General features: G+C 41.9%; 1 protein-coding gene across 2 annotated transcripts; it reads left to right on the forward strand.

The window, feature by feature from the left end:
- Nucleotides 1–4063: 4063 nt before the first annotated feature.
- Nucleotides 4064–21368, forward strand: LOC140918163 (cytochrome P450 3A9). Of its 2 annotated transcripts, none has more exons than XM_073361942.2 (13): nucleotides 4064–4249; nucleotides 5920–6013; nucleotides 7001–7053; nucleotides 9136–9235; nucleotides 9613–9726; nucleotides 10044–10132; nucleotides 10751–10899; nucleotides 13251–13378; nucleotides 14079–14166; nucleotides 15341–15501; nucleotides 16378–16604; nucleotides 18483–18684; nucleotides 20206–21368. In XM_073361942.2, exons 1-13 carry the CDS (start codon nucleotides 4179–4181, stop codon nucleotides 20296–20298), a joined length of 1569 nt encoding a protein of 522 aa, XP_073218043.1. In that variant the 5' UTR covers nucleotides 4064–4178; the 3' UTR covers nucleotides 20299–21368. The 2 variants fall into 2 exon arrangements, with proteins under 2 accessions (XP_073218043.1, XP_073218044.1); XM_073361943.2 differs by having other exon boundaries at nucleotides 18522–18684.
- Nucleotides 21369–21829: the final 461 nt, after the last annotated feature.

Genomic DNA, 21829 nt, shown 5'->3' on the forward strand with positions numbered 1-21829 from the left:
GGCAGGGTCAATAACAGTACCCAGCCAGGATTCACCTAGTTGCTCAGACAACTTCCTGTGCCTCTTTCTGGTTTAAATAGTGCATCCCAGCCAACTGTTGGGGCTGGAGAACTCCCCCAACCAGGAAGTTTGTGGAGCTAGAGTTTCATTAGCCCCCTTCTCCAGTGGCTCAGGTGATCTGTGCACTAGCTAGGAACCTATAGGCACAGGTTTGAGGGCTGTGATTCCTCACATCAACTTTATATCGGCTTTACTGCTATTAGGATGTTGTTCTTTCCTATTGATGCTCATAGCATACAGCTGACATGTCTGGACCGTTGTTTTGCATCAGATCTTGCATTGCTGTGGCCAAGCCCTTTCTATGTCAGATTATTTGTTTTCCAAATGCAATATAGCATGCGAGTTAATTTAAGGGCACATCTCTGTTTTACTTCCTCTTTAAAACCCTCCCAAATAACTCAAAAAGATAAAAAGTTGAAAGTGGAACAAGGTGTTAATAACATCTCATAATTCTGGCCCTTATTCAGGAAAGCACTTAAGCACATGCAAGGTAATTCTATTTTAGGTACTTATATGGCCCCATCACTGTAGTATCTCTGTGCCTCATAATCTTTCAATGTATTTATCTGCACAACATCCTGTGAAGTGGGGCACTGCTATTATCCCCATTTTACAGATGGGGAACTGAGGCCTAGAGAGGCAAAGTGACGTGCCCAAGGTCACACAGCAGTGGCAAAGCGAAGAAACTGAAATTGAATCTGGGTATCCCAAGCCCTAAACTAGTGCTCTAACTACAGACAATCCTTCCTTGACTCTCAAGTCCATTTCTATTCAGGATGAGTGCTAAAGCAAGTGCTTAATTGTAATTCCTCATCATGGATGCTTTCTTAAACCCCAGCCTAATTCAGAATGGGAATGTCACTCTTGAACTATAATCTACACGAGTAGTTTTAAAAAAAACTTTATTAAGCCTTATTTGCTCTGAGAATTAAGCTGACCAAATTCAATTTGATTGGTTTCTAAAGGTGTTTTAAAAACACTGTTTTATCATATTAGTATTGTTAGTGGGAAATCCTATATAAGTACAAGAGAGTGAAAAAATAATACAGGATCCAAACCTTGGTAATCTACCACTGGTAGCTGGTTATCCGGGCAAGCTTCTAGAAGAGGTTTTCTGCACAGATATCTCCCATCCTACTTAAAGTCTTTGCTGAAACTTTTCAAAAGGGAAGTTTCTCATGATACAAGAACGGCTCTTATTAACTTTGGAGAAAGGTAGTGTTGGTCATAACTGGTAAGATTTCCTTCCTATGTCTCTGTAAAATACAGAATAGAAAATATTCACCAAACTTCTAGCAGCCTGCCTAAATGACAGGGGTGCTGGAACAATGTGTATAGTGGGGGTTCTGAGAGTCATTGAATCAAACTGTGTATAATGGAAACCACTTAAAGCCAAGGGGTGTGGCAGCACGCCCAGCATCCCTAGTTCCAGCACCTATAGTAAATGATGCAATCCCTTTAATTATTTACAAAAGTGAAGTTGGTTTTGTGAAAGGCAGAATTGCTGCTGATAGCAAAAGAAAAATATTTCACTTAATTCACCAAGCCCAGTTACTAGGTAGTCCATCAATAATTTTATCCCTAGGGCTGCATTTGACAGGGTGGAGTGTCTCTTGTTAATTGCACAACTAATTTTTGGTCCAATTTTTCTTAACTGTCTTGAAGTCCTTTACAATACCCCTTTTGCAAAGGCGCTGACAAATGGAATTCTTTTACATATATTTCAGCTGGAAGGAGGAATGCAGCAAGGTTGTCCCCTCTCCCTTTTATCTGTTGAGCACCTAGTAATAAGTCTAAGAAAGTAGTCCAGCTTTGCAAGCCTACAAATAAACAAAAGGTATACAAAGAGCAAAAGAGCAGTTTGCATGCAGATGATTTTTTGTGTTACTTGGGAATTCTTCTTCGGTCTTCCCCTGCTGTCATTAATAAATCGGTTTGGAGAATTATCAGGATGCCAAATCACTTGGAATCTACTCACACATAATGGACATTTCCGAAAGATCATATGCTTTTTTAAATCTGCAAGGAAATTACATACCCCGGCATGTACAACCTCTCCCATATATCCCATGCAGACACTACATAATAAAACCACTATGACATTATAAGATGGTTGCTTCTTCCCTTTTCTTTATGGGCAGAATTGAAATTGTTAAAATGAACACAAGGTATTTATATTATTGAGTTTGTTGCCAATGGAGATCTCTGCTTTATTATTTAGCCAGCTAAATAAGCTAATCACACTATGTGGGACTTGAGGAGCGCTATTAGTGGTCCCTGAAGAGGCATTGAGGCTCATAGCCTCATTACAGAAGACCCTGGGCTCCTGTGGAACCCAGAGGATCCCCTGCTAGAGGATTTGCAAGGGATTTACCTTCCCCCAGAGCTCCTCCCATAGCAATTTCTACAGGAGATCTAGGTTTGGAAATGAGAAAAGCTGACAGCCCAGTTTAGGGCCTTCTTCTTTGTTTGCATAAGATAGAAGAAAGTGTCTCTTAGTTAATGAACTTTGCATGCCCTTATGATTACACCAGTTTGTTGACAGGATATGGTATTTACTGTATCAATAAAAGCTAAAGGGACTCTGTCCTCACTTGAGGACTCACGTGATTGACCTTTAAAAACACAACAAATAGGATTATGCTCGTCTCGGATTGCTTTGTAAAGAACTGGCTGCTGTGGAAAGCCAGTAAAAAAAGTCAAGTCTCCACTCCATATCCTGAACTGGGTCTGAGCTGTCTCCTGCACAGCTCAGAAGGTGGCATGCACAACCTTGGCAACTAACTCCCTGATCCTGGAGATGGCCAATCACTGTTATTGTCGAATCCTAGATAATAGTGGATAACTGGAAAATGCCTTTTGGATCACAGAGTCCAATCTCCCTGCATTAAGGAGAATAGGATACTAATTTGCCACATGCTTACCTAATCCTGTCATTAACTTGTCTACATAACACATGTAATAATTTTAAGACAGTTGTTGTTAATAGACATTAATCTGGACTGATTTGTATCCAAAGCTCTCAGCAAAAGCCAGGGGAAGGTGGAAAGCAATACGGATCCTCCTGAAATAAGATCAGATGCTGCCATTCATGGTGCTTTCTGGATGGCTCTCCTCAAGTCTTGCTCACAAGCCCAAATTCTACTCAGTGCAACAGTCAACAGTGATGACGTATAAACTGTGAATACCCCCACATTCATGAATGGGAAATTCACATTGTCACACTGGTCTAAATCCTGAGCAATGTCACCGATGTTAGCTTGGTGTAAGAGAGTGGAGAATCATGCCCATTGTTTCAGTCTCTCTGCCTGCAGACTCAGGAGGACATTCCTGCATTGGTTCACATGAGACAGGTTTTCTTCAGTAGGGCTAGCAATGTTTTTTTTTAAATGAAAGTTTTAAATTCTGACTAAACTGATGGGATCACAGGAGATGTGATTGTATGGTTACTGCAACTCTAACTCCTGCTCAAGCCAGCTCTGACTCCGGATTTTAGAAATATTTTAATGGGAACAGGGTTTATTTTTTTAAATTGTAACTGTATTTATATTTATTTCCCTTAAGGAGACCAGAGGCATTTGGATACTAAATCAACATAATTATTCTTGAATTTTTAAAATGATTTGATTGTAATCTAAAAAGAGATGCTGTAGCTCAAACTGAAGTTATGCATTTGATGTAGCAATTATTGGATGAGGTTCTTGGGCCTGTGTTATGCAGGAGGTCAGGCTCGATGATCTGGCTTTAAAGTCTATGAGATTGTCACCATGATAAAGGAACTTCCCTCACATGGGTTAGGAATTCCTGACTAATTATGGATTGAACAATTTGTTATGAAGAAATTTAAGACCTTTGAGGTTAGTTTCAGGTGCTCTTACATCATAAGATAACATAACCTTTCCGGATTGGCCTCTTTCCACTAGCTCTGGCATTTACTCCTCCTCCCCTTTCACATGAAATAAAGGCAGAACCCAAGGCTCATTTAGAGGCCACTGCGTCATATGAGTAGCAGACAAAGTCGTGAAACTCTCTCATTTTTCCTAGGGCGCTAACCTAATCCAGGGCAGAGAAGAGAAAAACAAAGTTAGACTGGTCAGCGAGAGGAGTACAGAGCGAGGATGAGCTTCCTTCCACATTTCTCCATTGAGACCTGGGCTCTTCTGATCACCCTCCTCGCTCTCCTGATACTGTAAGTAAAGTTCTATTGAACTAAAGCTTCTCTTCTTGTGCTGTTTCCTCCAAGATCTTGAGAATTGTCAATGCCTTAATTCCAATGGTCTCCTGAAATGCAACCTGCATGTCAGTCCTGTAGGACAGGGGTTCTCAACCTGCTTCTTTCTGAGGCCCCCCCGGACATGTTATAAAAACCCCACGGCCAAGCTGTGCCACAACAACGTTTTTCTGCATATAAAAGCCAGAGCCGGTGGTAGGGGGTAGCAAGCAAGGCTATTGCCCAGGGTCCACGCCACAGGGGGCCCCGCAAAGCTAAGTTGCTCAGGCTTTGACTTCAGCCTCAGGTGGCACGGTCCAGGGCCCCAGGCTTCAGCCCTGCATGGTGGGGCTTTGGCTTCCTGCCCTGGGCCCCAGCAAGTCCAACACTGGCCCTGCTTGGCGGACCCCCTGAAACCAGTTTGCAGCCTCCCAGAGGGTGCCGGACTCCTGGCTGAGAGCCACTGCTGTAGGATCTGTATCCTCTGAACTCAAAGGGCTCTCTGGCTAGCAAACCTTTTCGAAAGACATATTGGCAAAGGGATGGTCCAGCCATAATCCAATCTAGGGAGATCTGCAAACAGTATTTTTGTGAATTGCTATGAGTTTGAGCCTCAAGGACTTCCTCTAGGATTTACTGTGGCAGAATTTGGGCTAGATAGTAGGGGGACTATTGCTGAGTCTGTAACTGCTTTGGGATCCATGGAATGAATTATAAATATTGATAAACATCTTGTACAATTTCCAGTGTCAGTATGATGCACAATAAAATACAGTATCAGCAAGAAGTCAACCTTTCAATATACTTACCCTTTTTAACCTGCCCCCGCCCCCCTCCCCATTTTGTTCTGGTCTAAATAAAGCCTCTGCTAAGGTTTCCTTGGTAAACATTAGAGCTATAACATTCACCCAGTGATAAAGTTCTTCCATGGGAAGTTGGTAACCTCCATCCAGAAACAAATATTTTGAAAAGCTCTTTCAACACAGCCCAAGACAAGCTTCAAAATGCTACAGCCCAGATCTTTATAGAGAAGCAGAGAGCCCTGAGGTAGGAGTAATAACTTTACAATACCAAAAAAAGGGTGCTTCAGAGGAGAGAAATCTGCAAAGCTGTCAACAAAATCCAAACAGAAACCCATCAGACTAGGCTCCTCGACACACCACTGCAGTAACATTGGGCTAAGCACAAGGAGAACAACACATGAAATTAAAGTGCAGCCTTATAAAAGCTCCGCTCAGGACATAATGTCTGGCTCGGCTTTGGTTTGTCCGTAATAAACATATGTAAGGTTTTTTTTCCCCTATGTTTCTCTCTCCCTTTATTGGCTCCTCTCCCTGTGCTGGCAATGAGCCTAGAGAGGCTTTTGCATTTTGCTAATGGCTTGAAGGACCCATTCTGTTGGAACAATTATTCCTTTATGAGATGATTGCTTTTACCTCAGGGCTCACTCGTTGATGGTCCATTACAGCAGTGAAGCTTATCACTTGCTGTGTTTATTAAACAGATTTACAAAATACTAATTTTTGGACCAAATTTTCCACAGCTTCGTTCCTGTTATTGTGCAACAGCTCCACTGCCCCTGGATTGCTTTGAGATCCAACAGCCTATTGTCACTGTTATGTGACCTTCAGATTCTTATTATTTTACAGATATGGGATCTGGCCACATGGTTTATTTAAGAAACTGGGTATTCCTGGGCCAACACCCCTGCCTTTCTTTGGGACCAGCTTGGAGTATCGCAAAGTAAGTGACTGAGGGCTCCAGAAACACACGTCCCTCATATTACAGTACCAAAACATTTCCACTGCACTGATGGATGTATCCTGTACAAGCTTCTCTGCTGGCATGTGAAGACCCAAGACAGCACAGAGTCTCTGTAATGTAGACCATGACACCTATTCTGTACAGCTCAAGTGAAGGACCCAGCGAGACCTTGGTGCTAACTCAAAAAAGACAAACACAGATGTAGCTGGTTTGCAGACTCACCATTTACATTTACACCATTTTTTTGGTACACTGTTTACTTACAGTCTCCTCAAGTTCAGGTTTGACAGACGGGCACACATATCCAATGATGGTCTTAGGAGGGTCTTGTTGCTCACAAGGTCATTGGGAATCACACAGGCCTCAGGAACAGCATATTCGGGAATCTTCTCCGCCCAGCTGCCAGCTCTAGCCTCAATTTCCCATCTCAGCAGGCTTCCTGCTTCATCCTTATATGGCACAGGGAAAGGAGGAGTATATGGCTCCTTCTTAAAAGGGCAGCATGCTGTCCCTTGTGACCATTACACTGTAGCTGCATAACTAGAAAATTTTTATTTGTTTACTTTATTTTGTTTATTTGTTTATTTATTAACCACTAAACTACTTGGGCAGCTCTTGGATTGTCTGAATGCCCCTAACCAAACACGGTAGAATATTCCCTTCCTCCAAGCCATCCCAGGAATGACAGGTAGACCCACCAAGCAACAAACAGACCCATCAAGCCAACCCAGCTATGTTTGTAGTTTAAAAAAGAAATCACAGTACCGAACATCAGGCTGAACTATGCGCACAGGTACATGTATGATTTAACCATCAAAGTCAATGTGCCTGTCTATCTGAGGGCAGCCTTTGCTCATAGTGTAGATCCTCAAGAGTCCCTAGGCAGTTTCTGCCATGTAGCTGATGAAATTTCTGCCTGAGTACTCTTCCTCCACTTCTAATTCCATTTTAACATTTCTTCTGCAGGGTGTAGTGGACTTTGACAAAAACTGCTTTCAGAAATATGGGAAAATCTGGGGGTAAGTATTTTACTAGACAGTATTCATCAGCTCAGGGTCTTTAAAGTTCATCCAAAATCTAAATCAGATTGTGAAAAAAAATCCACCAGAAGAGGGGAGCTTAACATCATGTTATATAGAGCTTAACCTGGCCTGTAAGATGAAAGGTGTTGAAATTTCGATCCAGGTGACTAGGTCCTGCTTTCAGTCATGTCAATAACAAAATTCCCACTGCCTTTAATAGGAACAGAATCCAGCAGGGTTTATAACTCAGGTGTCCTATTCTCCTTGTTTAAAACCTGTGACAGAAGGTATATATACCCCAGATACTCCTTTGAGAAACAGCCATAATGCTGTAGCTGATGGGTATTTCTATAGCACCTAAGATAGAGTGATAGATCTGCCTTGTCACATCTGTCCTGACCTGATGAAGTGCAATACATCTGCATTACCACCAGTCTTTTTCTGCATTGGATGTTTGCTTCACTTTTTGTCACTAAGATTATAACTCCGGCTCTAAACCTGGAACACACCTTGCTGTTTTCAGTAATGGATATATCTATTCACTGTAACATCTCTGAAAGAGTTTCAGAGTCTAGGGAAAATACCTTTAAATGCCCCACCCCTCCCCAATTTTCTTTCCTTTTCCCCACAAACTCTCCTACCCATTAATTGTTATTATTAATTATTATTATTATGTATTATTGTAGCACATAGGATCCCCAGTCATGGCCCAGGACCCTATTGTCGTAGGAGCTGTACAAACACAGAACAAAAAGACAGTCTTTGCCACAGAGTTTATAATCCAAGAATAAGACAAAAGACAACAGGACAAGGAAACAACGAGACAATACCAGTCAGCATGATAGGCAGTGGGTCTTCCACTCTGTCGCTCCTGTTTCTCTGCACTCCCTCATCTTCCCTCCTGTTCCCTACAGCCTCCTCTGCCCTAGTCTCCTTCTGCAACCCGCATTACTCTTCTCCCTACAGCAGTCCACATATCCTTGCACCAGCCATCTTCCTGCCTTCTCTCCTTACCATCGTCTCCTTACAATTTCCAGTACAGAGCCCAAGGATACCCATGTTTCCTGAGGGTGGCCCATTGGAAACAATGTGAGAGAGCAAACATCTTTACTAGAGGTGGCCTTGCTTCTACGCGCAAAGTAGAGATATGGAAGCCATCTTCACGAAGGGCACCCTCAGCCTTCAAACACTTTGAAAGTAATGGGAAATGGTGGGCATTCTGAAGAAGGGCAAAAGTCATGAGTTTGATGCCAGAAATTGGTACACCATCAGAAACTTAACACAAACGCCTAAAATTGGAAGAGTTAACAACTGATGATTCACAGCACCTTAAACTGCCATGGATTGCAGTGGGCGTTGGAGGTGCTCAGTCTCCTGTACGCCTGGATCTTTTCTTTAAGATTTGCAAAGAAACTTGAAGAAATCTCATAATTTTCACACTGTGTTATGAGTCAAGGTAACATCCTGCTGTACATTCGTTTTTTGTAAAAAACTTTCTATTTCTACATTGTAGAAATGCTCCCTAATGACACAGGTCAAGGTGCTTGTGCCACAGAAAAACATGTGTCTTTTATCTGGTTTTGGAAAGATGTTTTCAGTACAAATCTAATTCTGGAAAAAGTCTATTCTAGCTCCAGTGGGAATGAAGGGATTGATTTATGAAGAGAGATTAAGGAACTGAGTATGTACTGCTTGGCAAAATGAGGACTTGTAGGGAATGTTCTACATGTATTTGAAGGATGTAAACATCAAGGAGATAGTGGAGGTGTTGAGAGGATTAGAAAAAGGCATAACTAGGAGGAATGGGATGAAATTAAATGAGCATCATCAATTTAAAAACCACATTTCTGTCTGCAAATCCTTGACCTATTGTTACCAGTAGCACCCTGATGACTATAAATGAAAGAGATTACATAAAAATATTTCTATTTTTCATATCCAGTCATGGACTTTACTATAAAAAGCTCATGAAGACTAGATCTTGTGGCCATCATAGAAAACTTGATGAAGGAGCTTCCATATAATTCCTTATTCTCCATTAACATTGGTGGGTTTTGCAATGTGTTATTTTTTCCCTAGGTTTTATGAAGGCAGACAGCCTGTGCTGGCCATCCTGGATTCTACACTCATTAAAACTGTGCTGGTGAAAGAGTGCTACACCACCTTTACCAACCGACGGGTAGGTTTCCAATCTTTAACCTTCTTCATTAAGACATAATAAAGTCTTAAATGAAAACAATCTCAATTACTGTTAGAAACACACAGTATTGGAAAGCTTTAGGGTCTCTTAGTATAGGAGAATGAATGTACATCCAGAATTAAGCTCATTTCCCACTGCATGTCACTCCACTCAAGAAGGAGGGAGAAAAAGCTCAGTTGGAATAGGGTACTTTGGTTCTCAAAGAAACCTATTTGATTGCACTTGAAAAGCGGCTGAACCTCTTAGGAATACAAAAGTTGGGAATACAAAAAAATACTCAGGACAAACTCTGCTGAGTTGAAACAATCAATGAGAGCTAGATATGATCCTTTCTGTGCTTTGCCTTTCCCCCCCAGAGATTTGGTCCAACAGGATTGCTAGAGTCGGCTGTCTCCATCGCTGAGGATGAGCAGTGGAAGAGGATTCGCACTGTGCTCTCTCCAACCTTCACCAGTGGGAAGCTAAAGGAGGTAAAACCCAGAAGAGCAGTCACAAACTAAACCACTGGGTCAGTGCAGACAGCACTGAAGCAAAGATAGTCACAATGGTCTGGTCTCTTCTGTCAGAATCAGATTACTAAATCAGCTTGTTTTCTTTGCGCCTCCTCATGTAAAAAGGAAAATGATTAAAATGAAAATGCCAGAAAGCCAAAAGACATGATGCTTGTGAATGTTTATGATTCTCCCCTAGGCTATTAGGAACCATGTTTTAAACAAGAGGAAAAGTTACTATACTAATTATCTATAAATAGGACATTTTTATTTGTGTACTCTGATTCATATTTCAGATGTTTCCCATCATGATGCATTATGGGAAGGTTTTGGTGAGAAATGTTCAGAAGCAAGTGGAAAAGGATGAACCCATAGCTGTTAAAGAGTGAGTAATTCTGTCCTGCAAGGCTGGGACTTGTCAGACAACAGCTGTTGATACGGTGTGATTGTGAGCTCTTCGGGGCAGGGATTGTGTCTGTCTGGGGCGCAGCTAATATATTGTACTAATGGCATGCAAATAGTAAATAAAACTAATGGTAATAAATTCATTGTCACCATACATGCAGCATCGGGGACAGAACTTAGCATACTTAGTTCCAAAACCACAGATTTTACTACTGGAGTAAACAGAGACTACACTGTCTTAGTGTTAGGGCTTCAAGGGCCACAGCCATTAGCTGACAAGATAATCACAGCACTTGAGCAGGTCTGACTCCCCCAGAATATCTACACATGAGCTAATAACTGTGTCATACCCCGAGGAAGATTACGAGATTCTAGGCTATGCTAGTTCTGAATGAGGCTTTATGGAAATTTGCCTGTTTCCTCACAGATGCAATACTGGTATTGCATATCTTTCTTTGTTTTCAGAAGGAAAGAGAATTCCTCCTGAGGGTTTTGTTTTCTTTAAGGAGGTGTCATATGGGAAGCAAGTGAAAGGTTACAATCACCTATTTCAAACGTTAAGTCCACAATCAGTATTTTATTTTCCATCTTTTCTTAGTGTGTTTGGTGCCTACAGCATGGATGTTACCACAAGCACTTCATTTGGCGTGAATATTGACTCAATGAACAATCCCCAAGACCCATTTGTGAAGGAGGTTAAGAAACTAGTGAAGTTTGATGTCTTTTCCCCACTCTTTATTTTGATATGTAAGTTGACTCCTGCTCATTGAAAACTCCATCCAAGTTTGTGATCCTGATGTTCAGTAAGGATGAGTGGAGCAACAACAGTACATACTGCTCCATTCTATACCTTAGCCTATGTCTAGGGAAACTAAGTTACTTAGTTCTGCCATAAGAACAGTAGTCTGGACTAGATGACCTCTCAAGTTCCCTTCCAGTCCTATGAGTCTATGATTACACTAGGATGATCTAATCTGTATCAAATTATAATCATGCTATGCCTAATGGCTATGGTAATCTCTAGAAGAGAAGATTTTCTATAGTCAGTGGAGTTGTGTTGACACGAAGACTACCAACATTTGGCCATTTTATTGTATAGCAGGTAGGAAGGGTCACATCCGATGAAGTGAGCTGTAGCTCACGAAAGCTTATGCTCAAATAAATTTGTTAGTCTCTAAGGTGCCACAAGTCCTCCTTTTCTTTTTGCGAATACAGACTAACACGTCTGCTACTCTGAAACAGTGTAGTGGAGATTTGGAACTGGTTTCTAGCATATGAGACGGTAAAGGATTTGAGAACTTTCAAGACAGTCTGAAACAAACTTCAAACGCTTTCAGAATATTGTTATGAGCTGGGTGAAACCTTGTTATGGGTTGAGGTAAAGCCTCATTCAAGCTGAAGTGTGAGTGTGTCCTCCGTTTAAGATAATTGTAAGAGACACTTAAGGGGCCACACCTAAAACAAAGCCTAATACAGTCTGCCCAGAAATTAGCACTGCATGGGGCAATGTGTTCAACTGGGTCTTGTGACCAGCAGGTGTGGGAGTACACACAGATACTGAGGTCACAGTCAAGGACAGAGAGAGGAAGAGGCAAAGAGCCAAGAAAAAGCCAAGCAGGAGCCTGTAAGCACAAATTTGGTCCTGGAAAAAGATAGACTGTTCTTTTGAGTTTGATGTTGGCTACAGAGGTTGGGGGGCTGTTAGCAAAGAAACTGCTCCTTTTGTTCTTGGTTCCTTCTGTATTCAGAGAGATAGGACTTTGTACAGTTTTTGTAAATAAACAAAACTGCTTCAAAGAAATGCCTGATTACCACCAGTTTCTACTTCCAGCCCCAAAGCTTGACTAGCTGCTCAGGACAAAAAGGGCAACAATATTTTCATCTTGAGTATGCCAGGCTTTGTTATTAGTTTGGTTTTTCCAAAGATTTCTTGGGGTGGGAAGCTATTTCTGTGGAATATTGCTAGTGCTAGCTGGAGGAATGTCCTGCACTCAGAGAGCATAATCGACCCCAGTTTTCAATGGTAAAAAAACACCAGACACACATGGCTTGAGAGCAGGGCCGGATTAATACAGGGGCTTTAGGGACTGCAGCCCAGGGCCCTGGGCTAAGAGGGGCCCTGGCGCAGCAGGGCTCAGCAGGCTACCTGCATGCTGTGGCCTCACACCACTCCTGGAAGTGGCTGGCTGCTGGCACGTCTCTGCGGCCCCTGGCTCCGCAGGCTGACCCTGCCCCCAGCACCGTCCCTGCAGCTCCCATTGGTCGGGAAGCTCACACCCCCTCCTGCACCCCAACCCTGTACCCCAGGTCAGAATCCCCTCCTGCACCACACTCCCTCCCAGAAGGAAACTAATATAACAGCTGTTCTAAGGTAAGAAGCAGGCTACTTTGAATTAATTTAACTATATTCTACATGTTTTAAGACTGAAATGTAACCACAGAACAGCTTTATGTTAATTAAAAGGCAAGTTTAGGATAACGTTAATAGCCTCAATGCCATAATTGTGATCATTTTGTTTTAAATTAGGAAAAAGACTTGTATACAGGGGCCCCATAAAAATGGAATAGCCCCGGGCCCACAGGAGAGTTAATCCGGTCCTTCCTGAGGGACTGGAATGCTCTTGGGGCAGGTATTCATACACAGGGCTAACTTGTAGCAGTGAGGCAGCAACTTTAGTAAGGGGTAGTGTGAAGCTGCATTGCCCCAGGCAGAGCTCAGGAAGGAACTGATTATCCCTCTCAACTCCCTGTTGCCTTTGGGTAGTACACACACTATACCGTGTCAGCACATCTGCCTATGTAAATGGGAGCGGTGCCCATTTGCTCCAGGGGTGAACTGGGCACTAGACTGCTACTGTCTGGAGCTGGATTTGAATCACTGAACTGTAGAATGTACTTGCTCAGTGCCTGGTTCAGCTAAGAATGTCATTTGGATCTGAACAGCCAACCAGTAAAATCTGGATTTTGAACCATTCAGAAAAGAGTCTAAATATTGTCAAATTGATTGTTCTGATCATATTTTTCTGTTAATATCTTAAGGAAATGGATTTTTTTGCCCAGGTTGCCTCACTCTCACAATGAATTTCTCTCTGCTCTAGCTGTATTTCCATTCCTTACTCCTCTTCTTAATATGCTGAATGTGAACATTTTCCCAAGTGATGCCCTGGAATTCTTTGCACGGTCAGTCACCAAAATAAAGGAAAAGCGCAAGAGAGACACCCCCACGGTAAGGAAGACTTTTTCAATGATGGAACCAAAGAATATTATCCATTCAGTTACCCACGTGAAAAATTCTTCACGTGACACCATTGAAAATGCAACTAAAGTCAAATAATGGCCAGAAGCCAGCATTACAACACATCCAGAATTTTGCTGGAACTAAAGTCCCAGCGGAGTCACAGAACAGAATGAATGCAGCAGTGACCTCGGGCTACATCAGGGTAAAAGCAACTGCAATTTAGGCTTGCAATGCTTTTGATTTGACAGCAAACTGGCAGAAGATGTGATCACCTGTGGAGTGGACTAGGGATGCTGGAGCAGAGAGAGGGAGAGATACTGCTGAGTAAGCAGTAGATACAGTGCAGGACGACAAATACTCAATATTCAGCAACATGGTCCCCATACAAGACGTGGTCTTCACACCAAAGATAAGAGGACAGAGTCACTCTTATTACCCTGCAGGACTTCCTCAATCCAGTCCCAGGGAGAATATTAAACCCTATGGTAGAGGTGGTACTTCTGAAATACACTTACTGAGATTATTTCCCCCCCCAAATTGTAAAGCCATATAAGGGTGCCAAGCAATCCGGACTAAAGAGGTTTAGCGTTGTGGTTCCACGCTGTGCTCACTGCTTCTTGTGAGAATGAGAGTCCAAGTCTGCCGTCTTTGCCATCAGCTGTCTTCTGAATGTTACTTCTCTTCCTAGGATCGAGTGGATTTCCTGCAGCTGATGATTGACTCCCAGAATTTAAACACCAGTCACGAGAGCAATGGGTTGGATCACCCAAATAAAGGTAAAACCATGAAATTATTTATAATCATGAGTGCCTTAGGAGGCTCCTGGACTGAGGGGAATTGGATTGTTCATCCTGTGCAGTTGGGGAGAAGATTTATACTCATTCATGTGCACATTTGCACAACAGTGTTGTATAAAATAGGAAACATGTCTCCTTTCCTGCAGTAAAAAAAAAAAAGGCGCATTCCATGGCATCTTCTACAGCATATTAATTAGGGTTGGTCAATAAAAGATATTGGGGTGGTATGTACCAATATACCCAGGGACAAACTGTCCATCCTCCCTCCCCCAAATATTTGTCAGCATTGTATTTATCACTATGAACAAATATTCTCAGTTCTTTTCCGGGGTGGATGGAGGCAGGTGATGTGAGAGAATTTCTCCCCTTTTTTCTTTTCTCACACCTTCCTCAAAAAGCCTCACATCTGACACCCCTTCTCTGCCTAAAGGGGAGAAGACACAGCTGGCTCTGGAGCCCAGCAATTGACCATTCATTAGCTAGCAGGCTCATTTCAGAGGGACACAGGGACTGCATTTACTTTCCCTGTAGAAGTCAAGTCTCGGGGTGAGGGATGAGCTTGAGATCCAAACACAGACATTCTCATTTTAACCCCTTCAGTAGCCTTTTCCTGCACTACAGGATGTGATGATTACACCAACTCCAGACCAAGGTCTCTGCCTCACGCTCCAGGTTTCAGGGCTGTAGTGAGCTCAGTGACCTTACACCAGACTCACGGCCGAACAAGTTCATCAGGCCACAGGATGATGCATACATCCATAATTTACAGTTAGTAATTTCTTTAGGCCCTGCTGCTTTAATCAGGAGAAACTTTCATGGGGATTGTGGCAGGATTATACATGTTACATGATTTTTTTTATTAAAGTAAACTATAATTATAATACCTGCAGAAGAACTACAGCAAACTTGACTTATTCAGAAAACACCAATCAAAACAAGTAAGTCAACTCTCAATACCAGGGACTCAAATCAATTATTAGCATCTAATTCACCTACCTCAACCCTGTGCTCCTGCACATGGGACAATAAAAGAAACCTTCCTCATCTGTGTGTATGTATATAAAATACAATATATACTGTTCCCCAAACAGCACAGTTTACATACTGTGAATTTGGACTTCACCTTTTCTGCCCGTTTATAATCTCTTCACAGTCCTGACTGATGCTGAGATTCTGGCACAAGCAATTATCTTTATTTTTGCTGGCTATGAGACCACCAGCTCCACTCTTGGCTACTTGGCTTACAGTCTAGCTACTCACCCCGATGTACAGCAGAAGCTGCAGGAGGAGATAGACTCTGTTCTTCCCAACCAGGTAAGAGTATTGGATGCTCAGTGATATGTAGCATCTCTTTATGGGAAATCCCTCTCCTCTAGTTCAAAGTCAGCAACACTGTTCTTTAAAGAAATTAAATGGTTGTATTAAAAAATATTCTAAGTGTTGATTCACCAACCCTTTGGGAGCTCAGAAGGACAGTGAGAAGACAATAAAAGAAATCTTCACCAACCCACATATAAGTCTTCTCTGTATCTGTTTGTCTTTATGTCTACCCCTTCCACCAACTTCAGTCATTTATCTCTCCTCAAAATCCCACCATTCAACAATGCATATTAAAAGGGACAATTTACATTTGTTTTCTTAATCCTGCTATTCACCAATAAGGTATTTATGGGGCAGAGGCAAAGGAGGAGGGAAGGGGCGAATGTAAGAAGAGAAAGCATCTGCACAATATTGAGGGGGGATTGGCTGAGAGACATGGAGCAGTGACAGGGCAATATGGTAACATCGCATTTTCATGGGTACCAACTTGTTTTTATAACCTCTTACACTGGGCTCCTGTACCCACCTCTCTCCACTGAAGCCACTTTTCACCAATATTTTGGCCACAGCAAGGGGCTCAGAACTGCCAATTTTAACTACAAGCTTTGTTTTCAAACAGCTTTTGTGTTTAGGTGGGGTCCCTTTCTATCTAAGCTTTCAGCATAAGGAAAATGGGCACAGATTCCTGTTAACTTACACTGAGGAAAGGAAAATGAAGGTGAACTCCCAGCTTTACCCCCAATATACCTAGGACATGTACTTTGACAAGAGATAAATTGGGGAGGACAGGATGGTTTTAACACTGATCAGATTAAAACAAGATGTGTAAACTCCCACATGCCTGATCAACATTTTTGCTTTCCACTAAAGGCGCCTCTCACGTATGATGCCCTGATGCAGATGGAGTATGTTGACATGACACTGAGTGAAACCCTCAGGCTCTTTCCTATCGGAGGGCGAATTGAAAGGGTCTGCAAGAAAGATGTAGAGATAAATGGAGTGACCATTCGCAAGGGCACTGTCGTTATGATCCCATCCTTCCTTATGCATCATATCCCAGAATACTGGCCAGAACCAGAGGAGTTCAGACCTGAAAGGTACAGAACCTATATTGATAGGGAAGTAGTAATATACAGTACTGACATCTTTAAATTCATTCTTAAATATCAGTCTCTTGCAAAGAAATTCCTTGTCATGGTTAACCTTCATTACTGTTCATAACAAGGCAGGCAGAGAGTCTTCAGAGAATATCAGAATACCTGCTCCTGCTTCCACCGAAGCCAATTGCAAAATCCCCATTAACTTCAACAGGAGCAAGATTATATGCCCAATATGAGCAACTGTACCTGAGTTCTGTTGGTCTTTCATTTATGAACTCAATGCTCATGTTTCCAAGGTGCCACTCCTCTTTATAACAGTCACATATAGAAGATATAGAGAAACATTTTGCCTGATCCAGCTGACTGATGTCTATGGCCCTGCACTTACACTTTACAGTAGCCTGACCAATGACAGACCATGCCATGATGAGGCGGTACTGTTGCAATGCAGCATCATTAACAGCTGAAAGGTGAATATAACTGGTAATCACAATCATTAATGGGACTTCATTACTCTGCAGAAGCTTTGCCTAGAACTCTCACTCAGATGTTTTACGGACTATCAACTGAACCTCCACAGAAAAACTCATTGTATCCTACAGAAGCTGATTGTCAGCTCGGTTTCTTTGTTTTTGCTGTTCACTCTCTTGTCCAGCCTGAGGTTGAAATTCATTTCTGACACCACTTGACACTTCTATGTACTTTGTCAAGTTTCGATGGCCAAACAGATGAAATCAAAAGTCTGCCCAAAAGTCAGAACTTCTTGTCCAAAAAAACACTGGCTTTTATAATTTCCGATTAAGAAGAATCCTCATTAGCTTCAGCAGCATTAGGCATTACATCTTCCATTAGCCAGTGAGAGGGTGTCATGATTGCACATATTTCAGTAGGTCTGACATTCCATCTGGTAGAGACCAGCGGTGTATACTCCTTATCAGTACATCAATTATACATCACACCCCTATAGCATTTTCCACCTGAGGATTTAAAAAAAACTTCACAAAAATTATTCAGTTAAATCTCACAACACCCACGTGAGGGTCAGAGTCCAAGACAGGCCAGAGGGCAAATCAAGAGACAGGCATCATTAGGCAGGCAGTGTCCCAGATAGGCCAGAGGGTAAACCAAGAGTCAGGCATCAAGAGACAAGCAAGGCCAAAAGCCGGAGTCTGAGATCTCTCACACACGGGGTCTGAAGCAAGACAGCCAGGCAGTTTGTACTGTTGCTCAGACAATTCCCGGTCATGGATGCCTGGCTTAAGTACCAATGCCAGGCAATCAGTGGATTGCAAGGAGCTGCCACTCAGGATCTGCTGGGCAGTACTTCCTGCTGGGCTCAGCCTTACGGGGCCTTCCGACAGGAGCCCAGCCTCCTGTGGAGGCATCAGGGGACCACAGTCCCAGGTTTTAGCCCTGCAAGTTCTTATAGCTAGCCCCTGGGCTTTCATGAAATGTTGCCAACTGTTCCCATTTGAAATAGCCTCTTCCCCACCCAAACTCATCCCAAGATTCATTCCTGCCTGCAACAGGGCAGTTCAGCCATTCTTCAGGACATCCTCTGTAGAGGCCAGGAAGGGCCCTGGTGCTGTGAAGCAACCCTTGACTTTGCTTTCATGAAGTTCCCATGAAGTCCTGGGGAGAAAGCATAGAACTTTGATCTTGAACTGAAATTCCTCCACATGGCAAGGGGCTTGGTTAACTGTTAGACCATTTGTGTGGCAAATACAAGTTATTTCTAAAACCAGATCATGTTTCTGCACCCCAAAACTGAGCACGTTCTCTCTCTAAAGAAAAAAGACCTTTCAGGTGAAGTCACCTCTGGGGTAGCTCTGCTGAAGTCAATGGAGTTACAGCAGGCAAGAATTTGTGTCTCAGTTTCTATATAAATGCTCAGGTGCTTGTATCTGGAACCAGGTTCAGTAAAGAGAACAAAGAGACCATGGATCCTTACATGTACTTGCCCTTTGGAGCTGGACCCAGGAACTGCATTGGAATGAGATTTGCTCTCCTCTCCATGAAAGTTGCTATCACCAGTCTGCTGCAGAATTTCACCTTCAGACCCTGCAAAGAAACCCAGGTGAGAAATCCAGATTTATACGCAGTTATTTGCAAAAACAGTTAATATAAAACTGCCTCAATTTATTTGGCTAGAACAGTGGGATATAGTGCAAGAGAAATATGCAACACAAGATGCAAAGCGTACAGGTATAATACACGGCAGACTATACACCATATTTAATGTGCATAATGTGAAGTAGTCTGAAATTTGCAATGGAATATTCTGAAAGGGGTAAGAAACTGTCTAGGAGAGAGAAATGAGAGGGAGAAGGATTAATCAGCTTTAGTAGAAACCTTCAATCAAGTACATTAGTTGACATCAGCATAGTGTTCCATACAGAAATGAAATGGCTTGACTCCTAACCAGTAACACATTATCAATGAGTCCTTGTTTTTGCTGTTCAAGTCCCTAGGCAGTTTAAGGTGAGGTTTCTGCAAATCATGGCTCATCCTTCATCTGTTTAGTAAAGTGGCTCCTTAGAAGTCCAAACCCCCCTTTTGCTTAGTTGCCTACGTAACATTTTCCGAAGAAAACAATGGCTTGAGTCAAAATATTGCCAGACTTCCAATGCAAAGTCATAACCCGCCTTGACAATTATGAAGGTCACAGGCTTTAAACATTTTTAGCAGGAAACAAGCTCTTGTTGAGATGAACACTACATATATGAAAGCCAAAGGCCTTCACAAACCATAACTAGGAGTACTGTAATGCAGACATACTGTGACACAGACATATTAGATAAAGGATTTTGTCAAGAATCTGTCATTCCCTGGAACTAGGAACCTTGCTATTCAGAAATGCACATTTATCTCCTTCCCTGAACATCATGGAGAAATATTTAGCTGTGAATCATGGAGACAAAGGGAGCAGGGGACTGTAAGAATGATCATAAATAACCAATCTCCACAAATAACATTTCAGCAGGTGCCCATATGATCATCCAAAAGAATTCCCTCTTGGACAATTTGTTGTAGGAAGGCAAGTGAATGTTTGTTATTGGTTCATTTAGTTTCATCAGGACTCAACTCACTTCCTTTCACTAGGACTACACAGAAAGACACCATTCTACCTAAAGGCAGTGAATATATGCTGATAGTTCCAATTTTACCTTCACCAAATCCTAGCCAAAATGTTAATGGAATTCTCCGACTTGCAAAATAAGCCATTTGGATTTGTGGTTTGGTCCAGGCCCGCCTCTACCCCAAAATCAGGCAAACCTTTTCAATATGAGTTACATTTAGAGATTTTGGCTTAGTTTAAACCTACATGTCAACTAAACCAGTGGTAGAGGGAGGGCTGTGGACCCCAGGAAGTTTGCATGACCCACTGTGAAGTGAAATATCCATGTTTAGCACAAATCTTGTTGTAAACTTCAAACAGGGAAAACGAAAGATCCGTGACACAGATATACAAGGGTTTGTGTTCCTGAGAAGGCCAGAAACAGTCCTATTCCCAAGGACAAAATGCCTCTGTCCTATGTCCCCTTTTTATCTGTCTTTTATTCAGTGGGATCTAAATGATCTTCTCTAATTGCTGCAGATACCTCTCAAACTGCTTTCAAAAGGATTCATAACTCCAGCAGAACCTATCATTCTGAAGTTAGTCTCCAGAACCACAGAATCGAAGAAGTAAAATCCAGTGACGTTTTATAGCAGCTCTTTAGAGGCCAATAGCTGCTGTACCAACAGATGCTGTACACATTGTTCTGGGAAGCTGATGCAGACACAGAAGAGCTTAATTCAGAAGACAGTTGCTAAATATTCGCAGAAAAGCATGACCAGAGAGACAGAGAAAGTGGGTGAGGTAAGGAACCATTAGAATATGTGCTAATTACTTATGCTAAACTATCTGTTCAATCTTGTATTTAGCTGTGACACTCTTGAGCACCTTTCCCAGGCCTGGAGAGGAGCTCTGTGTAGCTGGAAAGCTTGTGTCTCTCTCACCAACAAAAGTTGGTCCAATAAAAGATATTACCTCACCCAGTTTGTCTCTCTACTATCCTGGGATCAACATGGCTACAACAACACTGCATGTAAAAAGCATGTTTGTCAGAAATGTAATCTGAGTCATTGGACAGTAATTATACAGTAAATGGCTTTTCTAATTCTGATTGTATAAAATGTATTTACAAAGTAAAGATTCCACTAAAGAGCAACAGCTCATTCACAAAGTTATCCTCTGCTATCTGGTCTATCCTATGAAATTTAATCAAGTCTGAACAGAGTTGTCAGCAATAGCGTTAGCTGAATGGGCTTGGAACACAATTTAGCAGTGAGCGTGGACGAGGGTAAACCATGTTCAGTATTGTGTTAGCTAATTAAACTCAACCACACCTAACCCTTGCTGACAGACATGATTGCTGGCAACTGTGCTGAGTCAGGTGCTGTTAAATTTCAGTGCAGGCCAGGTCTGGCTCTCTTTTAGCGGTATTCCTTCCCAAAAGGGAGAAAAGTACAGTCTCTTTCAAGATGCAGAAGAGACTTGTTTGATACCAACAGGAATCAGTTATTATTAATAATGATTATTGAATGGGAATATTGGTGATGAAAAATGGGTGCATGACAAGATTCTTTTTGAATAGTGCAAATAGTTCTTGTCTGGATACAGTTCAGCAAACAAACTGTTTGGCTGCAGTAAGGCTATATTCTGCTAACTAATTGCTTGTGTAATGCATCTATTGTATAAAGTGGTAATTTACAGAGATGACAGAAATCAATAAAAATATGTTGAGCAGAGCTCATTTGTCTGTTTTATATTATGAATGAGTTCATCACTTGTCATTTGAAAGAAATATGTAGTCTTGACCGCTGAAATTATGAATATATAGCATCTTCTACTCAGTTCAATCTCTGGTAAATTTGATCATTTATCCTGCTCAAAATCTCCAAAACAAAAGCATTTGCTTTACATATAATACAGTTTCCACATATCTTGGTAGATAGGCTTGCTTTAGGCAAATATTTGATAATTTGAGCACTGGCTATAGGAAGTTCCCATTTAATCAACAGAGAAGACCAATTGTCTTATGGGTCTTCATTCAGACTATACACAAGATAAATTATATTGGAAATTTGTGTTTAAGACATTCTGAGCATTGGCATGCGTGTGCTAAACAATCTGCGATGAGAGTCCTCATTTTCTGGATGAGGAGATGAATTGTTTA

The sequence above is a fragment of the Lepidochelys kempii genome, chromosome 10, assembly GCF_965140285.1.
Source record: "Lepidochelys kempii isolate rLepKem1 chromosome 10, rLepKem1.hap1, whole genome shotgun sequence".
Classification (NCBI taxonomy): Eukaryota; Metazoa; Chordata; order Testudines; family Cheloniidae; genus Lepidochelys; species Lepidochelys kempii.

Coding starts and splice junctions, on each gene's coding strand:
- LOC140918163 (XM_073361942.2), top strand. CDS start 4,179: ATGAGCTTCCTTCCACATTTCTCCATTGAGACCTGGGCTCTTCTGATC. Junction 14,167..15,340: donor GTTGGATCACCCAAATAAAG/GTAAAACCATGA, acceptor ATCTCTTCACAG/TCCTGACTGATGCTGAGATT. Junction 16,605..18,482: donor GAGGAGTTCAGACCTGAAAG/GTACAGAACCTA, acceptor TTTGTGTCTCAG/TTTCTATATAAATGCTCAGG.